At 37.4% G+C, this 25076-nt stretch overlaps 2 protein-coding genes across 8 annotated transcripts in view; one reads left to right on the top strand and one right to left on the bottom strand.

Moving 5' to 3' along the window:
* Positions 1–427: 427 nt before the first annotated feature.
* Positions 428–20041, top strand: nup188 (nucleoporin 188). Its single transcript, XM_049603439.1, has 43 exons — positions 428–459; positions 1938–1992; positions 2286–2359; positions 2449–2533; positions 2645–2725; positions 3005–3049; positions 3164–3256; positions 3379–3498; positions 3637–3848; positions 4252–4366; positions 4517–4717; positions 5667–5747; positions 5843–5935; positions 6426–6545; positions 6675–6801; positions 7387–7545; positions 7953–8079; positions 8185–8272; positions 9252–9328; positions 9440–9554; positions 9696–9816; positions 9919–9985; positions 10412–10537; positions 10657–10897; positions 11026–11232; positions 11316–11485; positions 11600–11669; positions 11764–11831; positions 11924–12119; positions 13195–13272; positions 13394–13479; positions 14000–14145; positions 14231–14409; positions 14693–14893; positions 15239–15331; positions 15425–15577; positions 17298–17435; positions 17549–17623; positions 17795–18010; positions 18155–18286; positions 18372–18445; positions 18866–18995; positions 19311–20041. Exons 1-43 carry the CDS (start codon positions 434–436, stop codon positions 19488–19490), a joined length of 5241 nt encoding a protein of 1746 aa, XP_049459396.1. The 5' UTR covers positions 428–433; the 3' UTR covers positions 19491–20041.
* A 133-nt stretch (positions 20042–20174) lies between these two features.
* Positions 20175–25076, bottom strand: part of cdk5rap2 (CDK5 regulatory subunit associated protein 2) — a 45386-nt gene continuing 40484 nt past the window's right edge. For all 7 annotated transcript variants that reach the window (XM_049603435.1, XM_049603434.1, XM_049603437.1 and 4 more), the window contains one exon: positions 20175–20747. In XM_049603435.1, the coding sequence (XP_049459392.1) occupies positions 20602–20747 (146 nt within the window). In that variant the 3' untranslated portion in view covers positions 20175–20601. The remainder of the gene's footprint in view (positions 20748–25076) is intronic.

The following is a 25076-nucleotide window of genomic DNA, read 5'->3' on the forward strand; positions in this document are numbered from 1 at the left end:
TTAAATACTGCTGGGTTACTTGCAAATCATCAGCTACCCAGTAAAACCTTATTCATACAATAATATAATATAATAATTAATTTATTGAATGTATATTTTATTGAATCTGCAGAGTAAGTGAAGCTGTCAAATAAATGTACTGCAGTAAAAAGTATAATATTTGCCTAATTGCCTATGAGATGTAGTGGAGTAAAAGTATAAATGGGTAGAAAAAATCTAAATAAAATAAAAATTATCATAAAAAAGAAATAATAAAAAAAAAATCAAATAAAGTGAAGTGCCTAAATTTTGTACACTGCTCCTATTTGAGTGATTCCTGACACAGCCCATACGATGGCAGTAATGTAACAGTAACAAACACCAGCGAAGAAGAAGGCGCTTACGACAACGATGACGACCCAGCACAACAACCAATCCCATGGCAGAAACGAAGATGGCGGAATCGGAGTTGAGCGTCAGGTAGGCTGATAGCATCAAACTTTAGCTGAGGTCTACGTTGTTTGAATAGTTTTAAAAGTATTTACCAGCAGGTTAACATGTCTACACGACACGTCTCTTTGTAACGCTCTATCCGCAGCAACATTTATATTTGAACAGTGTGCCTGTTGAGCTGTTAGCACCACGCTAACTTAGCTTAGCAAGTGCTAACAGTCGAACATTTGAATGGCGGTGTGTGTCAGCCGCATGTCAACAACAGCATGTCTATGAAGTGACTTGTAAACTTAAATCTGGTCATTGAACAAGTCGGAGAGCAGGCGCTTGTTTTTCTAAATAAAGTACAACACAAGTAGCTCAAATAATCGACCATGGTTAGTTGTGACAAAGAAGAAGAGACTAACGCTAGTGTTTGAGCATGGAGAGGACAATACGTTAGTTTAGTTTATCTGAATAGAAAACCTAGCTCTTCGCATTAGCTCAATTTGAAGATGGACATATGAGCCAAATAAAGTATATTTTCCTGTCGGTTCATATGAATTGCCAATGTATACGTTAAAGTGTTAGGGTATTTTAAATGCATCCTTGAGCTTTACACTCTGTCAAATATGAAGCGTAACGTTACAGCAACACAAATGACTTAGTCAGTCTTATTTTGGGCTTTAACGCATGCTTCTATGTATTCATAACCTTTTTCTATCGGCTTTGAAGATGTAGTGGAAACTGCATCAACTCTCTATCATTTTAATATCTACATTAACAGTTTCACAGCTGGTGCATACAAAGCTGAGCAACTTTTTAATAATAGAATTACAAGACATACATGTTTCTTTTTGCCTTAGCCAATTGAATGCCTGACAGACCAAATTATTTTACCAGCGATGTAAAAAGAGTAGCTTCTAGGGGTGGAAATCACCAGTGGCCCCCTTGATACCATGGCAGTACTCAAGTCACCACACAATATTGTTGCTATTTTAAACATTTTGCGATATACTGAGTATTGCAATAATATACATTCTAGATTTTTTCAACAGTACATTATGTAAAAGTAAAAATTTGTCATCATCTGTTTTATCTAATAAGATAAAGTCTGTCACTTAAGTCATTTTTATTGCAGCAAAATATATCTAGTGGGCTGACCAAGCAATTGATTTATTATTCTAGTACACTACCATTTATTTGTATTTGCAATATTAATAATTAATGAATTAAAAAAAAACCTGGTATCAGTGTATTGATACAATATTGCCACACAAAATACAGTGATAAGGTGATGTATCGATTTTTTTCCCGCCCCAAAAGCTTCTGCAGTATATAAGTATATTAAAATGTCTGACAGTTCACACATAAATATCAGTGTATATCGTCATAATGCCCACCTCTTATCTGCCTATTAGCTCAAAATGTGTTTCGACATGCAGCTGAGGTGATTGTTACTCTCCTCTGTGATATACATTACTATCAATTATCTCTCTGTTAAAATATACCTGTTATTCTCTCAGGAGCTGTCGAGAATTATGGACCATATTGCTGGGAAGATCTGCATTACGAGAGCCGGTATGTCTTTCTGTCACATGTCCTTATATGCAAGAGTGTCCAGCTACCATAACAGCATAGAGGTTGAATCAGAGTTCATGATAGGCTTGTCTTTAGGGTGTTAAATGGTCTCATCAGTACTACTGGAATATATATATATATATATTTTTAAGTGTTTGTATGTATATATCACAGAAATATTAGTATTAGTCAGTTACTTTATCATACTTATAAAGAAAAAATATATATTGTCTATCCACAGCATATTGTTTCTGAGATAGTCTTCTCATTATGAATTTTCTTGACTGGCACAGGCTCAGATAGAGGCAGAGCTCGACAGACACTGGGACAGACTGCATCAAGGACTCAGTTACTATAAGCCACCCAGGTATGTCACAGTTATTTTGATCTCAATTTTCAATCCTCTACTCCTGTTCCTAATAGCAGAAAGGTAATTGTCAGCATCACTTTCTTTAGCTCATCCTCTGCTGGGAAGGTGAAGGAAAACAAAGATGTTGCACAACCGTTGAAGGATTTTGGTCTCAGGATCAGTAAAATATTGGTAAGAGTTAAAAATGTCTACTTGTTTTTAAAAGATGTGATTCACTGTCTTTATTTGGTGGTACATTTCATGATGACATCATATTGATTTAATGCTTTGATAATGTTTCAGGGTCTTGATGAGCAACAGAGTGTGCAGCTTTTACAGTGCTATCTACAGGAGGACTACAGAGGAACCCGGGATTCGTTAAAGGTGTCTGTTCCCAACTAGATTTTTTTTGGTGTAGTTGTGTCTGAAATCTTACCGTAATTGCGCAACATACAAAAAATATGCAGTTTTTACAGAAATATGTTAATGGAAAAAGTATCACCTAGTTGTGATTTTTTCAGTGACACTGTGTTTTGTATGTGGGATTAAATACTGCAATCACTGATGCAATGAATTAAAGTCACAATAAGGAGTAAAAAAAAAGATTGCAAGAAGATACTATGAAAGATTTTCAGATGTTGGCTAACAGAGTCTTCCGTACAGGTTGTTCTCAAGGATGAGCGACAAAGCCAGGCACTGCTGCTGAAGGTCAGTTTGGAGATCTGCAACTGTTTACACTTGCTGTATTGTTACACTTAAGACAACTTGATAGTCATACTTATTGGACTACATATGAAAGTATGGCTGTGTATGTATTCACAGGTAGCTGACTATTACTATGAGGAACGCATGTGTCTGCTCAGATGTGTCCTGCTTTTGCTGACATACTTTCAAGATGAGCGACATCCCTACAGGGTAAGAAGCAGCTGGATTTGGTCATAAAATTGGAGTACACAGCTTTGTACGTGCATTCCTCACTTATGTTTATGTGTTGTTGCTTCTGTAAAATAACTCGGGGTGTGTTTGTTTTCGTCCAGACTGAGTATGCTAACTGTGTAAATAAATTGGAGAAGGACCTGGTGAGCAAGTACCAGTCACAGTTTGAGAACCTCTTCAAAGCAGAAGCACCAACATGGGAAACTCACGGAAACCTCATGGTGATAATTTGATTCATATGTTTTGTTCATACGTAATTATCACATATTATGCACATTTTTTTTCTGTTTGACTCGAAGGCCATAACTGATGGTGGTCAGTCAAAGCGTGTAACATAGTTTTCGTTCTTTTACATTAAGACGGAGAGGCAGGTGTCACTATGGTTCCTGCAGTGTCTGAGAGAACAGTCTCTGCTGCTTGAGATCATCTTTCTGTATTACGCCTACTTTGAGATGAGCCCGTCTGACCTGCTGAGCTTCACCAAGATGTTCAAAGAACAAGGCTTTGGTTTGCGGCAGACCAACAGACACCTAGTAGACAAGAGCATGGACGCACTGGTTGACCGCATCGGGTAAGAGCACCTCAATAGTGTTTGTGAAACTCATGTCTAAAGTGAGCTGGACAGTGTAAATGCCGTTTTGTGGTATGTGAAACTAAAAACGTGCTGCAGTGTACCAGTAATTAAACAGAGGGAAAGTACTGTGTCAGCTACTATGATTTCATTTTTAATTTTGTGTTTTATCTAAGAACATATAACATAAGCCAGTGTTCTTTGTAGAGATTCCTTAAATTTGTTCCTAAAGAATTGTGACCAAGATATTTACTGGATAGGACAATCACAATTGGAAATGAAACTTGTCTGCATACTTGGTGTGATGGCATCACCACCAATATATCTAGTACAACATTTAACCATTTAACTATTTATTCCCTGTATAGTCTTTCATGTCTTGTATGTTTTTTTTTGCCTGCAGATATTTGAGCTCTCTTATTCTGGTTGAGGGAATGGACATAGACTTCCTGCACAAGTGTGCCCTGGAGGACTGTACAGAGCAACATCAATTCGCTAGTGCTCCTGAAATCATAAAGGTTTGACCTGAATCTCTGAATGCAGCAGACATAGATATTCTGTCATGTAAACATAGAGCAATCATACTCTACCATGCAGTGTGTGAACTGTGCGTGTAGAACAAACTACACAGACATCTGAACTTCAATATTTCCTCTGTTTTCTTCCAGGAGATGGATCAGCTGCTACTGACATTTGGTGACATCCCTCATCACGGGCCAGTGTTGCTGGCCTGGGTCCTGCTGAGACACACTCTACGACCAGATGAGTCCAGCCCTGTGATCAGGAGGATAGGCAACACTGCCCTGCAGCTGGAGGTGTTCAAGTACATATCAACCATGCTGAAAGGCCTTGGAGTCTCAGGGAATAATGTAAGAAAACATAAATACACACTTGGGTCAGATTAAAGTTCGTATAAAGGTAGAAAAACATCTATAACTTTTAATTGAAGAAACTGGTCTCTCTTTAATGATTACTTTCTCTCACTTGGGATGATCAAGTTTTTTTTTGCCCTGATCTAGATCCGAAGCATTCAATATTAAGTATCTGCTGATATTGAGTCCCAACCCGATGCGTCTATTTTCCAGATTAAGTAGCTACTTTAAAGTTCATAGTAATTAAAATCGTATTAATTACATTAATAAATTACTCTTATTACTCTTATCCTATTCTGCTCACTGGGATTTTGTTGCACTTTTAGTTGCATTGTGAGTGTTTGCGGGGAAACATTAAGCACCACAGATGACAGCAAAATGTAAGAGACTCTCCCTGAATTGGAATTAAACCAGTGCTTATAACTTTGATAAAATACATTACATTGCAACATCTCTACTTTTCACAGCCACTGAAAGGGTTCAGAGAAGGCTTTTGGTTTTTCTCCACCAGCTACTTAAATGCAATCACATGGGGCCTCAGACCTAAATTAGCCTCTAATGAGATAGCTAGAATGAAAACCATCTGGCTGTACAGAAACATGCTGATTAGTTAGAAACTGAGCTAAATCAGACTTCTGGTTTTATAACCATACTCCTCAAGCTGTTGTTTATAGCTGCAGTACAGCTAGACATTGAAGTGAAGACAGTGCACTGAGAAAATATACATGTACTCTAAAACACAACAGCTTTGCTAAACGATGTTTGTGGGAACGCTGAAAATGCCAAAATTAACAACTGAAAATAAGTGTCTTTAAAAAACTGTAACATTTTGTGCAGCAAAAATGTACGCATACCAGTAGATACCAATGTCTGTTCTCAGATGTGTATGTGGTCTGTTATACTACACTAATTTTATCTGTCGACCTTGATCTCTTTTTCTCTCCAGTGCACGGCAAGCACAGCAAAGATGTGTGTCTACGGTCTCCTCTCATTTGTGATCACTTCTTTTGAAGAGGAAAGTCTACAGGTATACATCCAGGTTTTACATGTTGAACGTTACTTACTCACATTCATATTTGTGACCTGGATCTGTAACTTGTCTTATCATAATGCATCTAACAGACTGGCGGTGTGGCGACACAGTGCTCTCACCTGATTGATGCTGCTTGTGAGGTCCTCTCTGCTCCCAGTCTGGCTGAAGTCTTTTGGGAAATGGTGAGATGAGAAGGTTTTGTCGAGATATAATTGGATAAAAACTAGGGATGCACCAATTCCATTTTCAGACCTGATACCGATACCTGGGCTTTGGGTTACGTCAAACGTCAACGTCAAATTAACTGTATGGCTCACTGAAAGGAAGTGACTGTGATCATCCATTAATTTGTAAGGCAACATCAGGCTTGACTTAAACATTGACATTGACATGAATACATAGAAATAAATTTAAAAAACCTTAGCTCTCTCAGCTATGTGGCTTGCTGGCACGCTGCTGGGGCATGACGTAGTTCATGTAGTATGTGTAATCAGACATAAACAAAGAACTTAATTGAAAAGATCCACCCCATTGTCACTAATATCCCATCCAGCTATGTCAGTCAGTATCGGCCTGATTATACAAGATCAGTATCAGATCGGTGCATCCTTGCAAAACAAATAATGTCAACTGTTGATCACGTGTCCTGTTTCCCAAATAAAAAATCTCTAGAAGCCGAACATGGGATTGGGAATGATCCTGGACAGTGCAGTCGGGATGTTCCCCCATAAGATCGGACCACTGTTGCAGCTTCTAACTGCACTTCTGTCAAACAAGTCAACTGTGAAAAAGGTAAATTTCACACATACACACACACACACACACATATATATATATATATATATACACACACACATATTCAACTTTTCCGTAAATGATTGAAGAATGTCTTTTTTATTCTTTTTTTTCTCTCTGGGACAGGTGTACAACTTTTTGGATAAGATGTCCTTCTACACTCAAGTTTACAAACATAAGCCCAATGACATAATTTCCAAGGATGATGAGACACTGTGGAGGAGACAAACACCTAAACTCCTTTACCCTCTTGGTTAGTCTCTTTATTCTGTTTGTTACTCTGACATTTGAACACAGTGTAGTCACAGTGTATAAAGGGAAACTTGATGGGAAACTTGAAAAACAAAAAAACAAAACAACTTAAAAATGAACAATTCTCTCCCAAATTCAAAAACTAGAGTGCTAAAGCTCAATTGTTTTGATGTCATAAGATATAAAGTCCGGAGCTGCTCCGTAGTGAATGAATTGGAAAATATGTTATAGATGATACTGAGACCATATGGGTACATTTTCTGTTACAGAAGAGATAACACTACTAAAGAATAAAGCTCATTTGGGTATTAAAAAGAAAACAAAAATTCTGTGGTACCACAAAATCAGTCTCCCATTCATCATTTATGGAGCAGCTCCAGACTTTGTACTTGATGACATCACAAGTTTGAGACTGACTTCTCTGGTTTCTGGTTTTGAGAGAGTAGCTCATGTTCACAAATATTAATACAACATTTCTAGGTCATGAAAACAGAATATAGGAATTCTCAATGTAAAAGATTTTTTTCTTTTTCCTGTTTCTGGTATGTAACATGCCTTGACTGAAACATGTCATCTCAACCATCAGGCACAGGGCAGACTAATCTGTGGATGCCACAGGGAGTGCTGGGCCAGGTGATGATCGCAGGTGAGCAGGGCTATGTGGTTCGCTGGGACCACTCCTATAGCTCCTGGACTCTCTTCACCTGTGAGGTGGAGATGCTGCTCCATGTTGTTTCAACTGCAGGTACATAACTTTTCTTTCATATCAACAACCAGATTGTTATATTTTAAAGAATGAGACTGACACAATTTATATTTTTGTTGTTAAATCTCACAAAAAGACCACAACCAATAATGTGTCTCAATACTGTAGGAATGCAACTAATGGACACTATCAATTGTGTTTTGACTGAAATAATACCCAATGATCATCACAACTTATCATCATAGTCCAAAGTAGGATCATCAAACTGTCTTTATATTAATCAACAGCCAAAAAGACCATAAACTATTCATTTTATAATAAAGAAAAAGAAATGTTTACTGTATCCAGCAAATGTTTAGTTTTTTGGTTACGTCAGTTGACAGTTTTTTAAACTTCCTCTCTTTATTTCAGCATACTTAATTTACCAACGTCTTTTCTTGTGCTAGATGTAATAGCTCACTGTGCACGTGTGAAGCCCATCCTGGATCTGGTCCATAAGATCATAAGCACAGACTGGACTGTGTCGGATTGTCTGTTGCCTCTCACTTCACGCATCTATATGTTGCTGCAGAGGTAAATTAACCTTACAGACACACCTATTAAACTCTTAAAGTGGGTTAATTATTTTATAGTATAGAATTAATTTCTCTTTCCATTTGTCTGTTTACCGTCTGTTAGGTTAACGTCAGTCATCAACCCTCCAGTGGACGTGATCGCCTCCTGTGTGAACTGCCTCTCCGTACTGGCTGCAAGGATGCCAGGCAAGGTGAGTTTGCTGGGAACTTTCAGTGTGAACAGGAGGAAAAATCAAGGATTTAAAGTCATTGGGCCTCATGCATGAAATGTGTGTACGCACAGATTTGGTCTTAAATTGTGTGTGCGAACCATTTAAGAATTTTTGTGGCATTTATCAGTACTTGCGTACTTCCTGCATGTTATTAGGCAAGATGAAATTTTAAGGGTGTCCTAGATCACAGGTAAACCAATATGCACAAAAGCCAAATTGCATTTTGTGCTGTGAAATATTAATAATGTTGATTTTTTTTAAAAAAAAATTACATGATGAAAACACAGAATAAAACGTTTCCTACATTTATTTTTTCATTTGAAGGGGAATACTACCTTAATTAAGAATTACATATATACTATATTATATATATTGCATATATAAATATGTAATTTATAGTTACACAGATAGTTATATACATATGTTATTTCTGTGTCCTGTGAATACTTAATCAATCAAAAGAATAACGTATGAATTTTGAAAATGGTTGAAGTTTCCCTGTCATAATTTGAAATGTTTAGACTGTTTGACTATTAGGTCTGGCGTAAATGAAAAAATTAGACTAAACCCACATGCTCTGTCTCTCACACCTGCACAAACACATGCCCGCCCTTACACTCCCCCCAGAAACTGACACACTATTATTTTCTTTTGTCTGAGTTTAACGTTACCTATCAAATGTCAGATTGCTAACTGCAAATTGCATGGCCACACATCCACTTTCCAATAGCATGCAATTAACCAACATACTCAGGAGGGTAAGAAAAGACTATCTGACTGCTGTCAGCGCACATTTCATAAATTGACAGTTTCATAAATTTTCTTATTTTCCTCTTATTGTTTTATGCAAAAACATATTTGAAGAGAAAAGTATGAGAGCATTAATTCATAAAGTTCATTGTTCTTGAATCCTCCTCACACAGCGCATCTCTCTTTTGTTTTTGTTTTTTATCTTCAGGTGTGGTCCAGTTTGCACCACACAGGTTTCCTCCCCTTTGCCTCCAACCCTTTGACCAGCATGTCTCAGTGTGTAAGGTAAAGTAAAAAGCTCACACTGTGCTTCTCATTAATGTTTAACTTGCCTGGTAAATGTCAGACTTTTTTCTTCGAAGACAATTAAAAAGTATTGGACAAAACTTTTTATAGCGCTGAAGGGATGAAGGCAGGTAACTACGGCAACCTGCTGGTCCAGATTGAGCAGCCCAGAGGGGAGTATGCTGTGACCATCGCCTTCCTTCGTCTGGTTACAACCCTGGTCAAGGTAACAGTTTAAATAAGATGTACACAACTGTTTGATGGCCAGTATTGTGTGGCACTTGCTGAACAGTGCAATAAGTGTGATGTCCAGCTACTATACTGTACATCCTATCTTTAATCTTCTCTTCCTGTTGGTTAATTTCAGGGTCAGCTTGGCAGCACTCAGAACAAAGGCCTGATCCCCTGTGTGCTGCTCGTGTTGAAGGAGATGCTGCCCACATACCATAAGTGGCGTTATAACACCTATGGCGTCAGAGAGAGGATAGGTAAGGCATCATGACTGAAATGATAGTTGTGGCGGATTTCTTTCAGTCCAGACTGGAGAATGAGAGTAAATCTAAATTAACACTGGCTCTGTGTTGCTGCAGGCTGTCTCATTTTGGAGCTGATCCACGCCATACTCAATCTGAGCCCAGAGGGAGAGGACCAGGGCAGGTAAGGAAGGATAAGTCTGTTGGGGTTCAAGTGTCTAAACTGTGTCACCTGCACATTTTTCTCTACAACAGTATGTCTACAAACAGTAACCAGTAACAATTAATCTGCATCAGTTCATTGTCTTAGTCTTTTTTTTCCAAACAAAAATTAAAACATTTTTTCTGGTTTGAGCTTCTCAAATGTGAGAATTTGCTGCTTAAAAAAAACACATGTATACATATTTGATTGTAAATTGAAAACAGTATTTTTAGCTTTTTGACTGTTGAACAAAGGAGGACATCTGAATGTGTCAAGTGTTTCCACTATTTTCTGATATTTTATTGACCAAATGATTAATCAATTATGAAATTGATTGTTGGTTGCTGCCTTGATTAATTTATTGCCAGACATTTGGTTGTTAACTTATTACTCTCTTCTTGGCTGCAGCACTCCCACTCTGCAGTCTCTGTGCATCTACAGCCTGGCAAACACTGAGGCTGGACAGGCAGTCGTCAATATCATGGGAGTTGGAGTAGACACCATTGATGTGGTCCTTGCTGCACAGCCCAGCAGGTTAACAGACGAGTGTTCATGTCTACTTTATTTTATGTTTTCATATAGTTATCTCAAAACCTTCCATATTTTTGATGTTCAATTGTCGTATTTTCTTCTTTTTCTCTGATGCTGAGCAGCTGTGGCTCTGAGGGTCCTGGTCAGATCCTGATCCAGACAGTCAAACTGGCTTTCTCTGTCACCAACAATGTCATCCGTCTGAAGCCGCCGTCTGACGTTGTGTCCCCTCTGGAGCAAGCCCTGACGCAACATGGTGGCCATGGCAACAACCTCATAGTTGTCTTGGCCAAGTATATTTACCACAAACATGACCCAGCACTGCCTCGCCTCGCAATCCAGCTGCTCAAAAGGCTTGCCACAGTAAGGACTTTCAATACACGTACAGTATTTGTTGTACATGATGGGTTCGGTGATGTTGATTTTTTTTTTTTTTTTTTTTTTGTACAACAGCAAATATTCATAATGTTTAACTTAAATTTTGTCTGTAGGTGGCTCCCATGTCAGTCTATGCTTGCCTTGGCAACGATGCAGCAGCCATCCGGGATGCGTTCCTCACTCGACTGCAAAGCAAGACAGAAGACATGAGGATCAAGGTCATGATCCTTGAGTTCCTCACTGTTGCTGTGGAAACCCAGCCTGGCCTCATTGAGCTGTTCCTCAACCTGGAAGTCAAAGATGGAAAGGAGGGATCAAAGGTTTGAACTGCAGGGATATGTGTAACAGTAAAAAGATGTGTAGTTGTTTCTTGCTTCTAAATATCTTCTTTTTTTACCTGTAGGAGTTTCTGCTTGGTGAGTGGAGCTGTCTTCATGTGGTGTTGGACCTGATCGACTCCAAACAGCAGGGGAAATATTGGTGTCCCCCGCTGCTCCACCGAGCGGCCCTGGCCTTCCTCCTTGCCCTCTGGCAGGATCGCAGAGATAGTGCCATTTCTGTCCTACGCACAAAGTAAGCACATTATCTCAGACAGAATTACTCTGACCAGGAATAATATGTGCAACTGGATGTTTTAGAAAACTGAATAATGGAGTTTGATGAATTTATCTCTGCTTCTTTACACAGAGAGAGGTTTTGGGAAAATTTGACAACGCCTCTTTTTGGAACCCTCACTCCACCTTCAGATACCACAGAGGTTTGTTCTTGTGCTCTTCTTTACACTGCTGTAATGATTGCATGAGTAATTGGATGTCACATATGCTTACTCAAGTATTATATTTTACCCTCAGCCCTGTGTTCTGGAGACGTGTGCCTTTGTCATGAAAATTATAGGCCTGGAGATCTACTATGTTGTCAGGTAATTTCAGTGTTCCCTTATTTGTCCTGGTATTTACACGTGCTAACTTAAATCTCTTGTAATTGATTTTAATTGTGTCTGTGTTGTTGCAGTGGTTCCTTGGAGCAGTCTCTGAAGGATGGGCTTCAGAAGTTTTCCAACGCTCGGCGATATGAGTACTGGTCCCAGTATGTTAAGTCTCTGGTGTGCCACGTCGCAGAGATGGAGGAGGAAGGCATCTGTTCCTTCCCTGAGACCCAGATGTTGATCTCTGCCTGGCGGATGCTGCTGATTCTTTCCACCACTCATGTATGTTACAGCAAACACAATCACAGTTATAATGCTTTAGGTGTGCGGCAAAGGTATGCCTGATCAGAACTAATTCTAATGACAAGTTCTTTGAGCATCTCGGAAATCAAAAGTGTTTAAATTATATGTTGACTGTTGTTTGTTTGATAAAGACAGAGCATGCATTTATTCGTGGTGACCCGCCATGATATCGGTCATTTGCTGTCACACATTGAATTTTTATTTTTGGAGCGAGACAATTCGCAGAGCATACTCTGCAGAAAGGCAAGAGTAGTGAAAGTGAAACTAAACTAAATAAAGCACTCTATTTCTTAGAATAGCGGCGCTCTCACTTTCACATGCATACAGTGTTTTACAGTTACTAATTTGACCAGATAAACTGTGGAAGTTGAAGCTAACTAAGCTATGCTAAGCCTGGTTAGCTTAAATGATGATCTTAGCAGGTGATTCAAATAGTCATAAACATCAAAGTATTTCACTTCATTGGGATTATTTCACCAATATAAACAAGCCTAGGAGAAGAGAACACAGACAGACTAACATCAGTGAATTTGTCATGTAACTTTTCCTCTTTGGTAGACATTTGTGCTAAAATTATCTTTTGACATGCTGAAGTCTGATGTTTTTTGCTAGCTACAGACATTTAGTTAGTGTGTCAGCCCTTGGTTACATATTGTGGCGCCCCTCTCCCATGATTTTCAGAGTATCCTTTTCTATACATACAGATAAATAAGTGATAAAACGACTATTGGCGTCCAGGCAGGAGAAAGAAATCACTCCTTCTGGCACCTGAAAATCACATCATGTCGTTAATACACGTTGGCGTTTGTATGAATTAAACCTTGTATTTAATGAGGAGATATCAGGGTGGTATCAGTCTTCTCAGGTAACTCCTGGCAAGAAAATGACTAATCATATAATCAAAAAGTCAAACTATTCCTTTGTTTATTTATAATTGATTGATTTGTGTAATTGCCCTGCGTTTTTAATTGGCCTGAGAAAATGACAAGTGTTTTCGCTCAAAACCTCCACTGCAGATGGATTCACTGATGTTTGGTATTTTTTATTTTTCCAGTCCGATGTGATGCAGGTAACAGAGGACTCAACCAAACTGAAGCTTTTCATGGACGTTCTGGATGGAACCAAAGCTGCTGTAAGTCATAATGGTGTAACATGTTTTCCTGCAATTGAAGTCTTCCCATTTCTTGTTTGACTTCTTTTGCATTTCTCTTCCCTTTATCAGTTTACCTTATAACTCTTTCTGTCTCTGTCAGCTGACTACACCTATGTCGGTGCCTTGTCTTCGTCTTGGATCCATGATGGCCACTCTGCTACTTGTCCTCCTCAAACAGTGGAAAAGGTGTGTATTCAGGCATTTGGCAGACAGGGAGAGCTTACAGCTTTTCCTAAATGCCATAGTCAATAATGCACATTTGACATATCTTAAAGGGACAATTTTTCCTCTTACCTGTAGTGCTATATATCATTCTAGATTGTTTTGGTGTGCATTGCCAAGTGTCAACAATCTTTCTACTCAGTATTTCAACTACAACTGCCAACTGTATCACTGTGTAGAAGGAAGCGTGCATTGACTGCTAGTTTACCTAGCACCGCTGAGCTAGCTAGCATTACAGATCAGCTGAGGAGGACACTGTTAGTGTTTACATCTCGCACTGTAACAAGCACGAGCCTGTAGTCCATGAGTAGACATCTCTGCAGCTGATATCTCCAACACTTGGCAGCTCAGACCAAAACCATCTAGGTTGATAAATAGCATTACAGGTGGGAGGGAGAATATGTATTTTTGATTTGGGGGTGAACTGTCCCTTTAACTCTTACTTGTTTTATAAAGTCTGTTGCTGCTCTCTTCCTGTCTCCAGTGTGGTGGCAACAGCTCCTGACATCCTGTCGCCCCTCTCCCTCATCCTGGAGAGCGTCCTGCAAGCTGACCAGCAGATGATGGAGAGAACCAAAGCCAAAATCCTCTCCGCACTCATTTCTGTACTGCAGATTCAGGGACTTAACGGTAAGAAGCTCACAAGCCTTCTGTTGTCTGAGTTTGAATGTAATGTGGCAGTGGTCTGTAGTTCAATCTTTTTTATGTCAACTAGGTGGAGATATTTCCCAGCTGCCCCAGCTGTTGCTGTCTGTGTGTGAGACGGTAAAAGATGAGGCCCTGGCACTCATTGACAACACTCGTCACATGAGCCAGATGGGAGACATTGCAGAGGACGAGGACAGCATGGAGACAGACTCTTTCCGCGGCCCACAGAAGGACCAGAGAGATGGGGTGAGCTGAGGCAGGAATGGTGGACAGAAATCTTGTTTTTAGATGTTTTTCACACTTAAAACACCTGTTTTTGTTCCACACTTCTCCTTCCAAATGAGTCCAAAAGTCAGTCGCATCAAAGCAAATCACTCAACATTTAGCTAGATGTCAAGTGGTTATTCAACAGTGAGGCACAACTTTGTGGCAGGAGAAGAACCTATTATAAGAATATTTATTAAAGGTGCTATAAGATAAGATAATTATAGTTTGATATTACATATGTTAATTTCATGCCATTTTTCAGGTGTGTGTGCTAGCACTGCACTTGGCGAAGGAGCTGTGTCGCACTGATGAGGATGGCGAGCACTGGGTCTCAGTGATGAGGAGGGTTCCGGTCCTCCCCTCGGTGCTCAGTGCTGTTGAGCTCAGCCTGCGATCCAAACACAACCTCTACTTCACTGAGGCAGCACTTCACCTGCTGCTCACACTGGCCCGCACTCCTCAGGTAAACAACACTTTTTCTATTAAATTTAGAGGATATTCTGTATTTTTTTTTCTTGCCAGTAAACGCTGTGAAAAGGCCAAAACAAGTAGTGTGTTATTCCATCCCTAAATGAGTGAACATAGATGTACATGAACCATCTGTTAATGAGGCTTATCCCGGTTATGATCATGTACGATCAGCAAAGAGAAATTGTGTTTACATTCCCTGTATATATTAAAAACCAACTTACTGATTACTGCAGTCTTTTGCACAGATGCCTGTGATGTTTACCAAAAAAAAAGACAAAGAAAGCCTCAAATCAATTCAAGATGTCAGATGTTGAGGGTGTCTTCATTTTTCCTCCAGGGGGCAGCAGCTGTAGCCGGAGCAGGAGTCATCCAGACTATCTGCCTCCCTCTTCTGAGTGTCTACGAGGTGTCTTCAAATGGAGCATCACAGGTGAAAAAAATGAAATGATTTCAGTCCCTATACAGAAACATAGCACTGCATGAACATGATACAATAACAGTGTGTGTCCATGTCTCTGAGCAGAGTTTCTCCCGGAAGTCCCAGGACTCCGCCTGCTGGCCGGGGGTGTACCGCCTCTGCATGTCTTTAATGGAGAGTCTGCTCAAGACTCTGCGTTACAACTTCATCAATGAAGCCCTGGACTTTGTCGGAGTACATCAAGAACGCATATTACAGGTATGACTGTAATAAAAGTTTTATTATTGTGGTAAAGCGTTCTAAACACATCGCAAAGACTACAGCCAACGACCAACCAGCACAGATGTTCTGCGCCTGCGTGAGACAAAATAACTCTCCATACCAGCAGGTGGTGGTAATCTGTATTTGTCATTCAAAAACAGAAATCAGGACAGATTCAAGATTCTAGTTAGCCAGTTAGCACATTAACATCACTACCTGATGTTGAAACAACAAAGAGTGTTTACCATACACAAGTGAATAACAACACAAACAGTTAAGAACCGTTTCTTTTTTAGAGCTCAATGGCTAAAAATATTATCTTACCTAATGTAACAAGTTCATTTCAGTCTCACTCCCTCCCTTGTGCACTGAGTTGAACTGTCAATCAGAGTTATTTCATTCACTGATGGGCTCCGCCAGGTGCAATGCTGAATCTGCATTAAAAAAGAAAAAGCCAACAAGGGCTAATTACAGCCAGTTGTGCGGGACACACTGCCAAAATTAGGGTGGCTGCTCACCAATGGCCTGACGTTGACAAATGGCCAGCCGTTGTCTTGGTGTGTCGGGGCCATTTATTCCCTAGATCCCATATAGAAGTTATTCAGCCAGTTTTGTCCAAGCAGTCCAAACACACAATGTTATTCAGTGAAATATCACTTCTTGTGGAAATTACACTTTACTACTGTAAAAGACAAAGGAAACCACCAAATATTCACAGTTTGGACAATATCAGAACCCATAGGCTGTCATCTGATGACAGTAAAGCCTCTGGGGGCGAGGGCTAATATTTTAGGCTGATCCAGTGCAGCCAGCAGATATCAGGGCTAAGACTTCCTCCTCTGTGTGCCGCTCATTTAGGCTTATCTCAATAAACTGATATCTGTATATGAATGCAAATAAATACATGTTAAAAAGCAAATAAAAAGCTAAATTGTCATCACACTGAATTACATTTCAGCCAGTCCGATCTGCCTCTCCACACAGACTGTTCAAACATGATTGTTCAATACTACTACAAACGGACACCAGACCACTTTCAGTATCAAAATCTTGGCCCATCGCCTTCATGTTCTGCATACACATCTGTTTTTAGAGATTACATTTTAGGAACTGGAATTTGTGTTTTTCTTCTACACTTTATTCTTTTGCATTTGATGTAAGGAGGCAGATCAAGACAATCAAGATTTTAAAAATGAATTTGCCATCATATTTACAGAAATTAACTTGCTATAAGTTCCATCTGCAGTATGTTAAAAGAAAAAGCACATTAGGATCTGTAGTATAACTAGTCTTGCTCACCAGACCTTTCTCAAGAAAAGGAAGATCTGGCTGCGCCGACTCTAACTTTAAGATTGGAGGAAAAAACGCCCCAGCTGCTTGTATTTCTTTCAATCAATCACAATCGTTCTTGGCGGTGCCACAGCAACGGTGCGCTTGCAAAAATATTGCCGGGGGGAACAGGTTTTGGTGTAACACGCCCACAAAAATATCGCCTACAGGACGCGAACCATGACAGAAAAATGGCTACATCCCCGCAAGATCAAACACCGCAAAAGTTAGTAAAGGACGTGTTGAAAACTGCAACCGGAGGTGGTAGGGCGGGACTTCAGCGGGTGGCTCGTTCCGCCCAATGAGAGGCTGATCTATGCAGCGAACTTCCACCCACTCAGACTATAGTGTAACTAATCTTTATGTTTACCTTTTCTGTCCCGCTCAGTGTCTGAATGCAGTGCGAACAGTGCAGAGCCTGGCGTGTTTGGACGAGGCGGATCACACAGTCGGTTTCTTGCTGCAGCTATCAAGCTTCTGTAAAGAGTGGCAGTTTCACCTGCCCAAACTGCTCAGAGACGTTCAGGCAAGTCCAGAGAAAAGCTCCACATCAGCAGAGATAACACTGCTGCTCCACTGGTGCAATGACACTTCAGTATTCAGTTAGTCACTAGGTTTCTTTCTGTCTCCTCTCTGCAGGTAAACCTGTGTTATCTGTGCCAGACCTGCACCTATCTGCTTCACAGCAAGAAGATGCTTCATCACTACCTCCAGGTCAGAAACCAGTGAATCGTCTGCCTTCATGTGATTTGATAATGACAGCTCACAAGAGTTGTGATCAGAAGCACCCGAGAAGACTTTACTGCCACAAGAGTCGACTAAAAATGTTTTGATGATGTTTATTTATTCATATGAATAATGGCTGTGTTTTTTGTCTCTTTTTAGGCCAAAAATGGTGAAGCGTTGCCCCCTGGTCCCCTTCCCAGGACACAGCGGGCCCCCCAGACCCCGTCTAAAGAGGCAGCAGGTGGAGGGGAGAGAGAGGAAGCCGAGCAGAAGGCCCTGCTGGCTGTGCAGTGCAGTCTTTTGAAGATCCTCAGCAAAACCTTGGCAACTCTGCAGCACTTCACTCCAGACTGCTGCCAAATCCTCCTGGACCAGGTCAGCCTGCTTATTCTGCTGTAATGGTGCTCCACAGTTAGTTGAATTAATATTTTTTATCCAGATTTATTAGCATATTTCCATGAGCATCATTATAAGAAACCATGCCACATGTTGACATTTATGTTCCTGTCCTCCCATCAGAGTATGGACTTGGCAGAGTATCGAACCCTGTTTGTGCTCAGCTTCACAACTCCGGCGTTTGACCCTGACGTGGCTCCGTCATTTGGGACCCTGCTGGCCACCATCAACGTGGCCCTGAGCATGTTGAGCGAGGTAACTTTCAATGTAATCATGAATAATTTCAGCTACAGTCAACACACAGCAGATACCTGATTGTCTTGGTGCTGTTTGTTCATAGATGGAGAAGAAGAAAGAGCCAGTGTCCTTAAGCATCGCCTCATTGGCCTCATCAGAGGAGATCCAAGCTCTCAAGTGAGTACATCTGCCTCCTACCACTTCAAGTATTATTACATTTAGTTGCGTTTTTGCTACAAGTTAAATGAGAAGATTGATGCCATTCTGATGTGTCCGCCAAATATGAAGCTACACTTAGCTGCCAGATATCTTAGCTTGGAATAAAGGGGGAAATGGCTATCCTGTCTCTGTTCCAAGGTAACAAAATCAGATCTAAGCTCACCAATAAACATCTCATTTGTTTAATGCATACAAAGATTTTATTTTTAAACAGAGCCAGGCCTAGCTGTTTCCCTGTTTACAGTCTTTATGCTAAGCTAACAGGCTGTAGCTTCATATAGACAAATACAAGATATATCCAAGTATTCATTTTACTTTTTGTTTTGTTTAGAGAATTGAAATATTTTTTTTATTGAGAACTTGTTTGTGTTTCTTTAGGTCACTGCTGATGTTCACCATGGAGAACTGTTTCTACGTGTTGATCTCTCAGGCTGTTAGGTGTCTCAAAGATCCCTCCATCCTCCCTCGAGACAAACAGAGGCTCAAACAGGAGCTCAGCTCTGAGCTGGTGAGACTTCACATCTGTCTTCAAGTGTCGTCTCCAATTGAAGACGATTTTAATTTGTCGCATTGAATCCATAACAATACTTTAAATTAATTACATTTCATTGAATTAGATTGAATAAAATTGACAAAGTTTACAAAGTCTGCTGGCAATGGAAAAGGAGTGTATCTGCTGTTTTTAACTAGTTTTCCTGTGTTTAATAATCCTGTATACATGCGCTAAGTTTGAAAAAGGGTATAAGAGAAAAACAAAATAACCCCAGCCTTAACCGTACAGTACACTTAGTGAATATGATCTTTTCCTCTCTTCACCCCCCAGAGCACTCTTCTCTCAAGCCTTTCCCGCCACTTCCGCAGGGGCTCTCCATCATCTCCGGCCAGCGGCATCCTCCCCTCCACCCAATCCAAACCACCCACACCAGGCTCCAAGGCAAGCCATGAAGGTCAGGAGCCGTTCATCCAGCTCGTTCAGGCTTTCGTCAGACTTGTGCAAAGATAGATGTAGATTTCCTTTAATACGAACACTCACTATTGTTTTACAAGGCCAACATGGTTTCTGTACCTCCAGTAGTACGATCAGAAAAAAAAAAAAAAATCATTTTTACATATACAGTATTGCAGTAGTTTAAATAGCACAAATTTGTGACCTGGAGTGAGTGTGTGTGTGTTATTCTATTATGATTGGAGCCATTATCTGTTAAACATTTCATTTTGCCAAAACTGCTGTCGTAACTAAATTTGACACGACCACAACCAAAGTGTTTACTTTTAAAGGCCAACGAGAGGCTGCCTGATTGTCAACAATGAACATGTATAATGAAGAGATCTGTGTCTGCAGAGATCTTGGTGCTACTAAACATCAGTCACTGACTGTGTTTTATCTTTCCAAGGCCTAGTTTTATAGGTCACTTCTATGATACATAAAGACCAGACATGTTTCAAGTGCTACTTAAAAAAATTAGACCTTTTTAAATATAATCTTTTCATGTATATTAACTAAATGTAGTAGAAAAGCTTATTCTGTAAAGCGCCATTGTATCTTTTCTAACTCTTCATTTCCACTAAATCTTGATCTGACCTTTGGTATTTTCTTATCTGTGCTCATCCATGTACACACTTTGAAGCAGCTAAGATTTGTACTTAAAAAAATGTATATGCTAATAAAGGGACTTTTGTACCACAGTTTGGTTTCATCATTAAATTCTTTTCTTTACTGCATTTGCACATAATTCCTTGAACACATGGTAGACCTGAACCATCCTATACATAAACTGACCAATAAAAATGAAAAGGTAAAAACAATAATTCAGTAATAAAATACACTTTCATATTCTTATATGCATCATATAAAAAGAATAAAAGGAAAAATATTTAAATTGCAGGAATTACTATTTACAAAGCATTTCTTTTAAAAGAAAGAAAAAACTTTTACAACTTCAGTACCTAAAATCAAATTAAAGGCAGGTCATGTGCAAGTATAGTACAAAAAGGCTTTGATATCAGGAGAATAAGGTGACAGTTGTACAGCAGGACAGAAAGCCGGGATCAGGCCTGATGAACATTAGGTAGCTACATTATCAAAAGCAGTGTGGGGCATTGAAACAGCAGGTTTAGTAGCTGCAGTGTAAAGAGGTCTCACTGTTGCGATCCTCTGAGGATTCAGAGTGTCGGTCTGCAGCCTCTCGAGAAACAGGGACACTTATCTGCTCGGGCTGAGGGTCTGTAGTGTCCCCTACTGGCCATTGACTGGGACCTCCTGAAACAGAAAACACAAGTATTGTAACATCAGAGTGAATACAGGGGGGCACAAACAGTCACTTCACATCTTCAGCCTTTGACATGCAAAGTAAAAAAATTATACATAGTGACATTTTACAACTGCCTGCAGACACATGCATCTGACATCTTGTTTTAAAGGAACAGTTAAGCATTTTGTGAAATACCACTCATATCTTTCTGTTTAATATGAAGCTAATGCCAGGAGACAGTTAGCTTAGCATTAAAACTGAAAGTAAGGGGAAACAGCTAGCCCGGACATCAAAAGATTAAAATATGTCAACACTTTATACTTTAAATTTCTACAAAAAACGAATTGTAAAGACTAAGTTATTTGCTCTTGGTTGCTCACCTTCATGGAGCACACTTTGTTTTTTTTATAAGGATAAACAAGATAACATGTTTTGCCTTTCAGACTAACTGTTTCTCCTGGTTGTACTTATTGACAGCTATAAGGGCAAAAGCAAGTGAAAAAGCAAAAACTCTCAACGGTTCCTTTAAAGATGCCTCCTCCAAGAAGAAAAGCCTTATCATGCATCAAAAATGCAGATTTTTCCACAGTCACTTGAACACAAAATGATAAATTAACAGTTTGTAAGCAGGGTGTCTTAAAGCATTAAAATGTCTTGACACCATACTATTTATAACTTTTTATGTTATTTTTATGCCATACTATACTATGGCACTTTTTATGAAATTTCTATGTCAGACTATACTATGACACTTTGTATGATATTTTTATGCCATACTATACTATGACACCTTGTATGATATTTTTATGCCATACTATACTATGGCACTTTTTATGAAATTTCTATGTCAGACTATACTATGACACTTTGTATGATATTTTTATGCCATACTATACTATGACACCTTGTATGATATTTTTATGCCATATGAAAGAAACTTTTTATATTTTTATGCCATATATACTATGACACTTTGTATGATATTTTTATGCCATATGAAAGAAACTTTTTATGTTTTTATGCCATATATACTATTACACTTTTTTTTTAATATTTTCTATACTATGACATTTTTTATGATATCTTTATGCCATATGAAAGAAACTTTTTATATTTTTATGCCATATATACTATGACACTTTTTTTGATATTTTCATGCCATACTATATTATGGCACTTTTTATGAAATTTTTATGTCATACTTTACTAAGGCACTTTTTATGAAATCTTTATGCCATACTATACTATGACATTTTTTTATGATATTTTTATGCCATACTATACTATGACACTTTTTATGATATTTTTATGCCATACTATATTATGGCACTTTGTATGATATTTTTATGCCATACTATACTATGACACTTTTTATGATATTTTTATGCCATATGAAAGAAACTTTTTATATTTTTATGCCATATATACTATGACACTTTTTTTGATATTTTCATGCCATACTATATTATGGCACTTTTTATGAAATTTTTATGTCATACTTTACTAAGGCACTTTTTATAAAATCGTTATGCCATACTATACTGTGGCACTTTTTATGATATTTTTATGCCATACTACACTATGGCACTTTGTATGAAATTTTTATGCCATACTATACTATGGCACTTTTTATGATATTTTTATGCCATATGAAAGAAACTTTTTATATTTTTATGCCATATATACTATGACACTTTTTTTTTGATATTTTCTATACTATGACATTTTTTATGATATCTTTATGCCATATGAAAGAAACTTTTTATATTTTTATGCCATATATACTATGACACTTTTTTTGATATTTTCATGCCATACTATATTATGGCACTTTTTATGAAATTTTTATGTCATACTTTACTAAGGCACTTTTTATAAAATCGTTATGCCATACTATACTATGACACTTTTTATGATATTTTTATGCCATACTATATTATGGCACTTTGTATGATATTTTTATGCCATACTATACTATGACACTTTTTATGATATTTTTATGCCATACGAAAGAAACTTTTTATATTTTTATGCCATATATACTATGACACTTTTTTTTTTGATATTTTCTATACCATACTATACTATGACATTTTTTATGATATCTTTATGCCATATGAAAGAAACTTTTTATATTTTTATGCCATATATACTATGACACTTTTTTTGATATTTTCATACCATACTATATTATGGCACTTTGTATGATATTTTTATGCCATACTACACTATGGCACTTTGTATGAAATTTTTATGCCATACTATACTGTGGCACTTTTTATGATATTTTTATGCCATATGAAAGAAACTTTTTATATTTTTATGCCATATATACTATGACACTTTTTTTTTGATATTTTCTATACTATGACATTTTTTATGATATCTTTATGCCATATGAAAGAAACTTTTTATATTTTTATGCCATATATACTATGACACTTTTTTTGATATTTTCATGCCATACTATATTATGGCACTTTTTATGAAATTTTTATGTCATACTTTACTAAGGCACTTTTTATGAAATCTTTATGCCATACTATACTATGACACTTTTTATGATATTTTTATGCCATACTATATTATGGCACTTTGTATGATATTTTTATGCCATACTATACTATGACACTTTTTATGATATTTTTATGCCATATATACTATGACACTTTTTTTGATATTTTCATGCCATACTATATTATGGCACTTTTTATGAAATTTTTATGTCATACTTTACTAAGGCACTTTTTATGATATTTTTATGCCATACTAAAGTATCTTTTTATATTTTTATGAAATATATACTATGACACTTTTTTTGATATTTTCATGCCATACTATATTATGGCACTTTGTATGATATTTTTATGCCATACTATACTATGACACTTTTTATGATATTTTTATGCCATACGAAAGAAACTTTTTATATTTTTATGCCATATATACTATGACACTTTTTTTGATATTTTCATGCCATACTATATTATGGCACTTTTTATGAAATTTTTATGTCATACTTTACTAAGGCACTTTTTATGATATTTTTATGCCATACGAAAGAAACTTTTTATATTTTTATGCAATATATACTATGACATTTTTTATGATATTTTTATGCCATACTATATTATGGCACTTTGTATGATATTTTTATGCCATACTATGACACTTTTTATGATATTTTTATGCCATATATACTATGACACTTTTTTTGATATTTTCATGCCATACTATATTATGGCACTTTTTATGAAATTTTTATGTCATACTTTACTAAGGCACTTTTTATGATATTTTTATGCCATACGAAAGAAACTTTTTATATTTTTATGCCATATATACTATGACACTTTTTTTGATATTTTCATACCATACTATATTATGGCACTTTGTATGATATTTTTATGCCATACTACACTATGGCACTTTGTATGAAATTTTTATGCCATAATATACAGTGGACATTTTTATTAAATTTTTATGCCATATGAAAGAAACTTTTTTATATTTTTATGCCATATATACTATGACACTTTTTTTGATATTTTCTATACTATGACATTTTTATGATATCTTTATGCCATATGAAAGAAACTTTTTATATTTTTATGCCATATATACTATGACACTTTTTTTGATATTTTCATGCCATACTATATTATGGCACTTTTTATGAAATTTTTATGTCATACTTTACTAAGGCACTTTTTATGAAATCTTTATGCCATACTATACTATGACACTTTTTATGATATTTTTATGCCATACTATATTATGGCACTTTGTATGATATTTTTATGCCATACTATACTATGACACTTTTTATGATATTTTTATGCCATATATACTATGACACTTTTTTTGATATTTTCATGCCATACTATATTATGGCACTTTTTATGAAATTTTTATGTCATACTTTACTAAGGCACTTTTTATGATATTTTTATGCCATACGAAAGAAACTTTTTATATTTTTATGCCATATATACTATGACACTTTTTTTGATATTTTCATGCCATACTATATTATGGCACTTTGTATGATATTTTTATGCCATACTATACTATGACACTTTTTATGATATTTTTATGCCATACGAAAGAAACTTTTTATATTTTTATGCCATATATACTATGACACTTTTTTTGATATTTTCATGCCATACTATATTATGGCACTTTTTATGAAATTTTTATGTCATACTTTACTAAGGCACTTTTTATGATATTTTTATGCCATACGAAAGAAACTTTTTATATTTTTATGCAATATATACTATGACATTTTTTATGATATTTTTATGCCATACTATATTATGGCACTTTGTATG

The sequence above is a fragment of the Epinephelus fuscoguttatus genome, linkage group LG18 (genome assembly GCF_011397635.1).
Source record: "Epinephelus fuscoguttatus linkage group LG18, E.fuscoguttatus.final_Chr_v1".
NCBI classification, from domain to species: Eukaryota; Metazoa; Chordata; class Actinopteri; order Perciformes; family Serranidae; genus Epinephelus; species Epinephelus fuscoguttatus.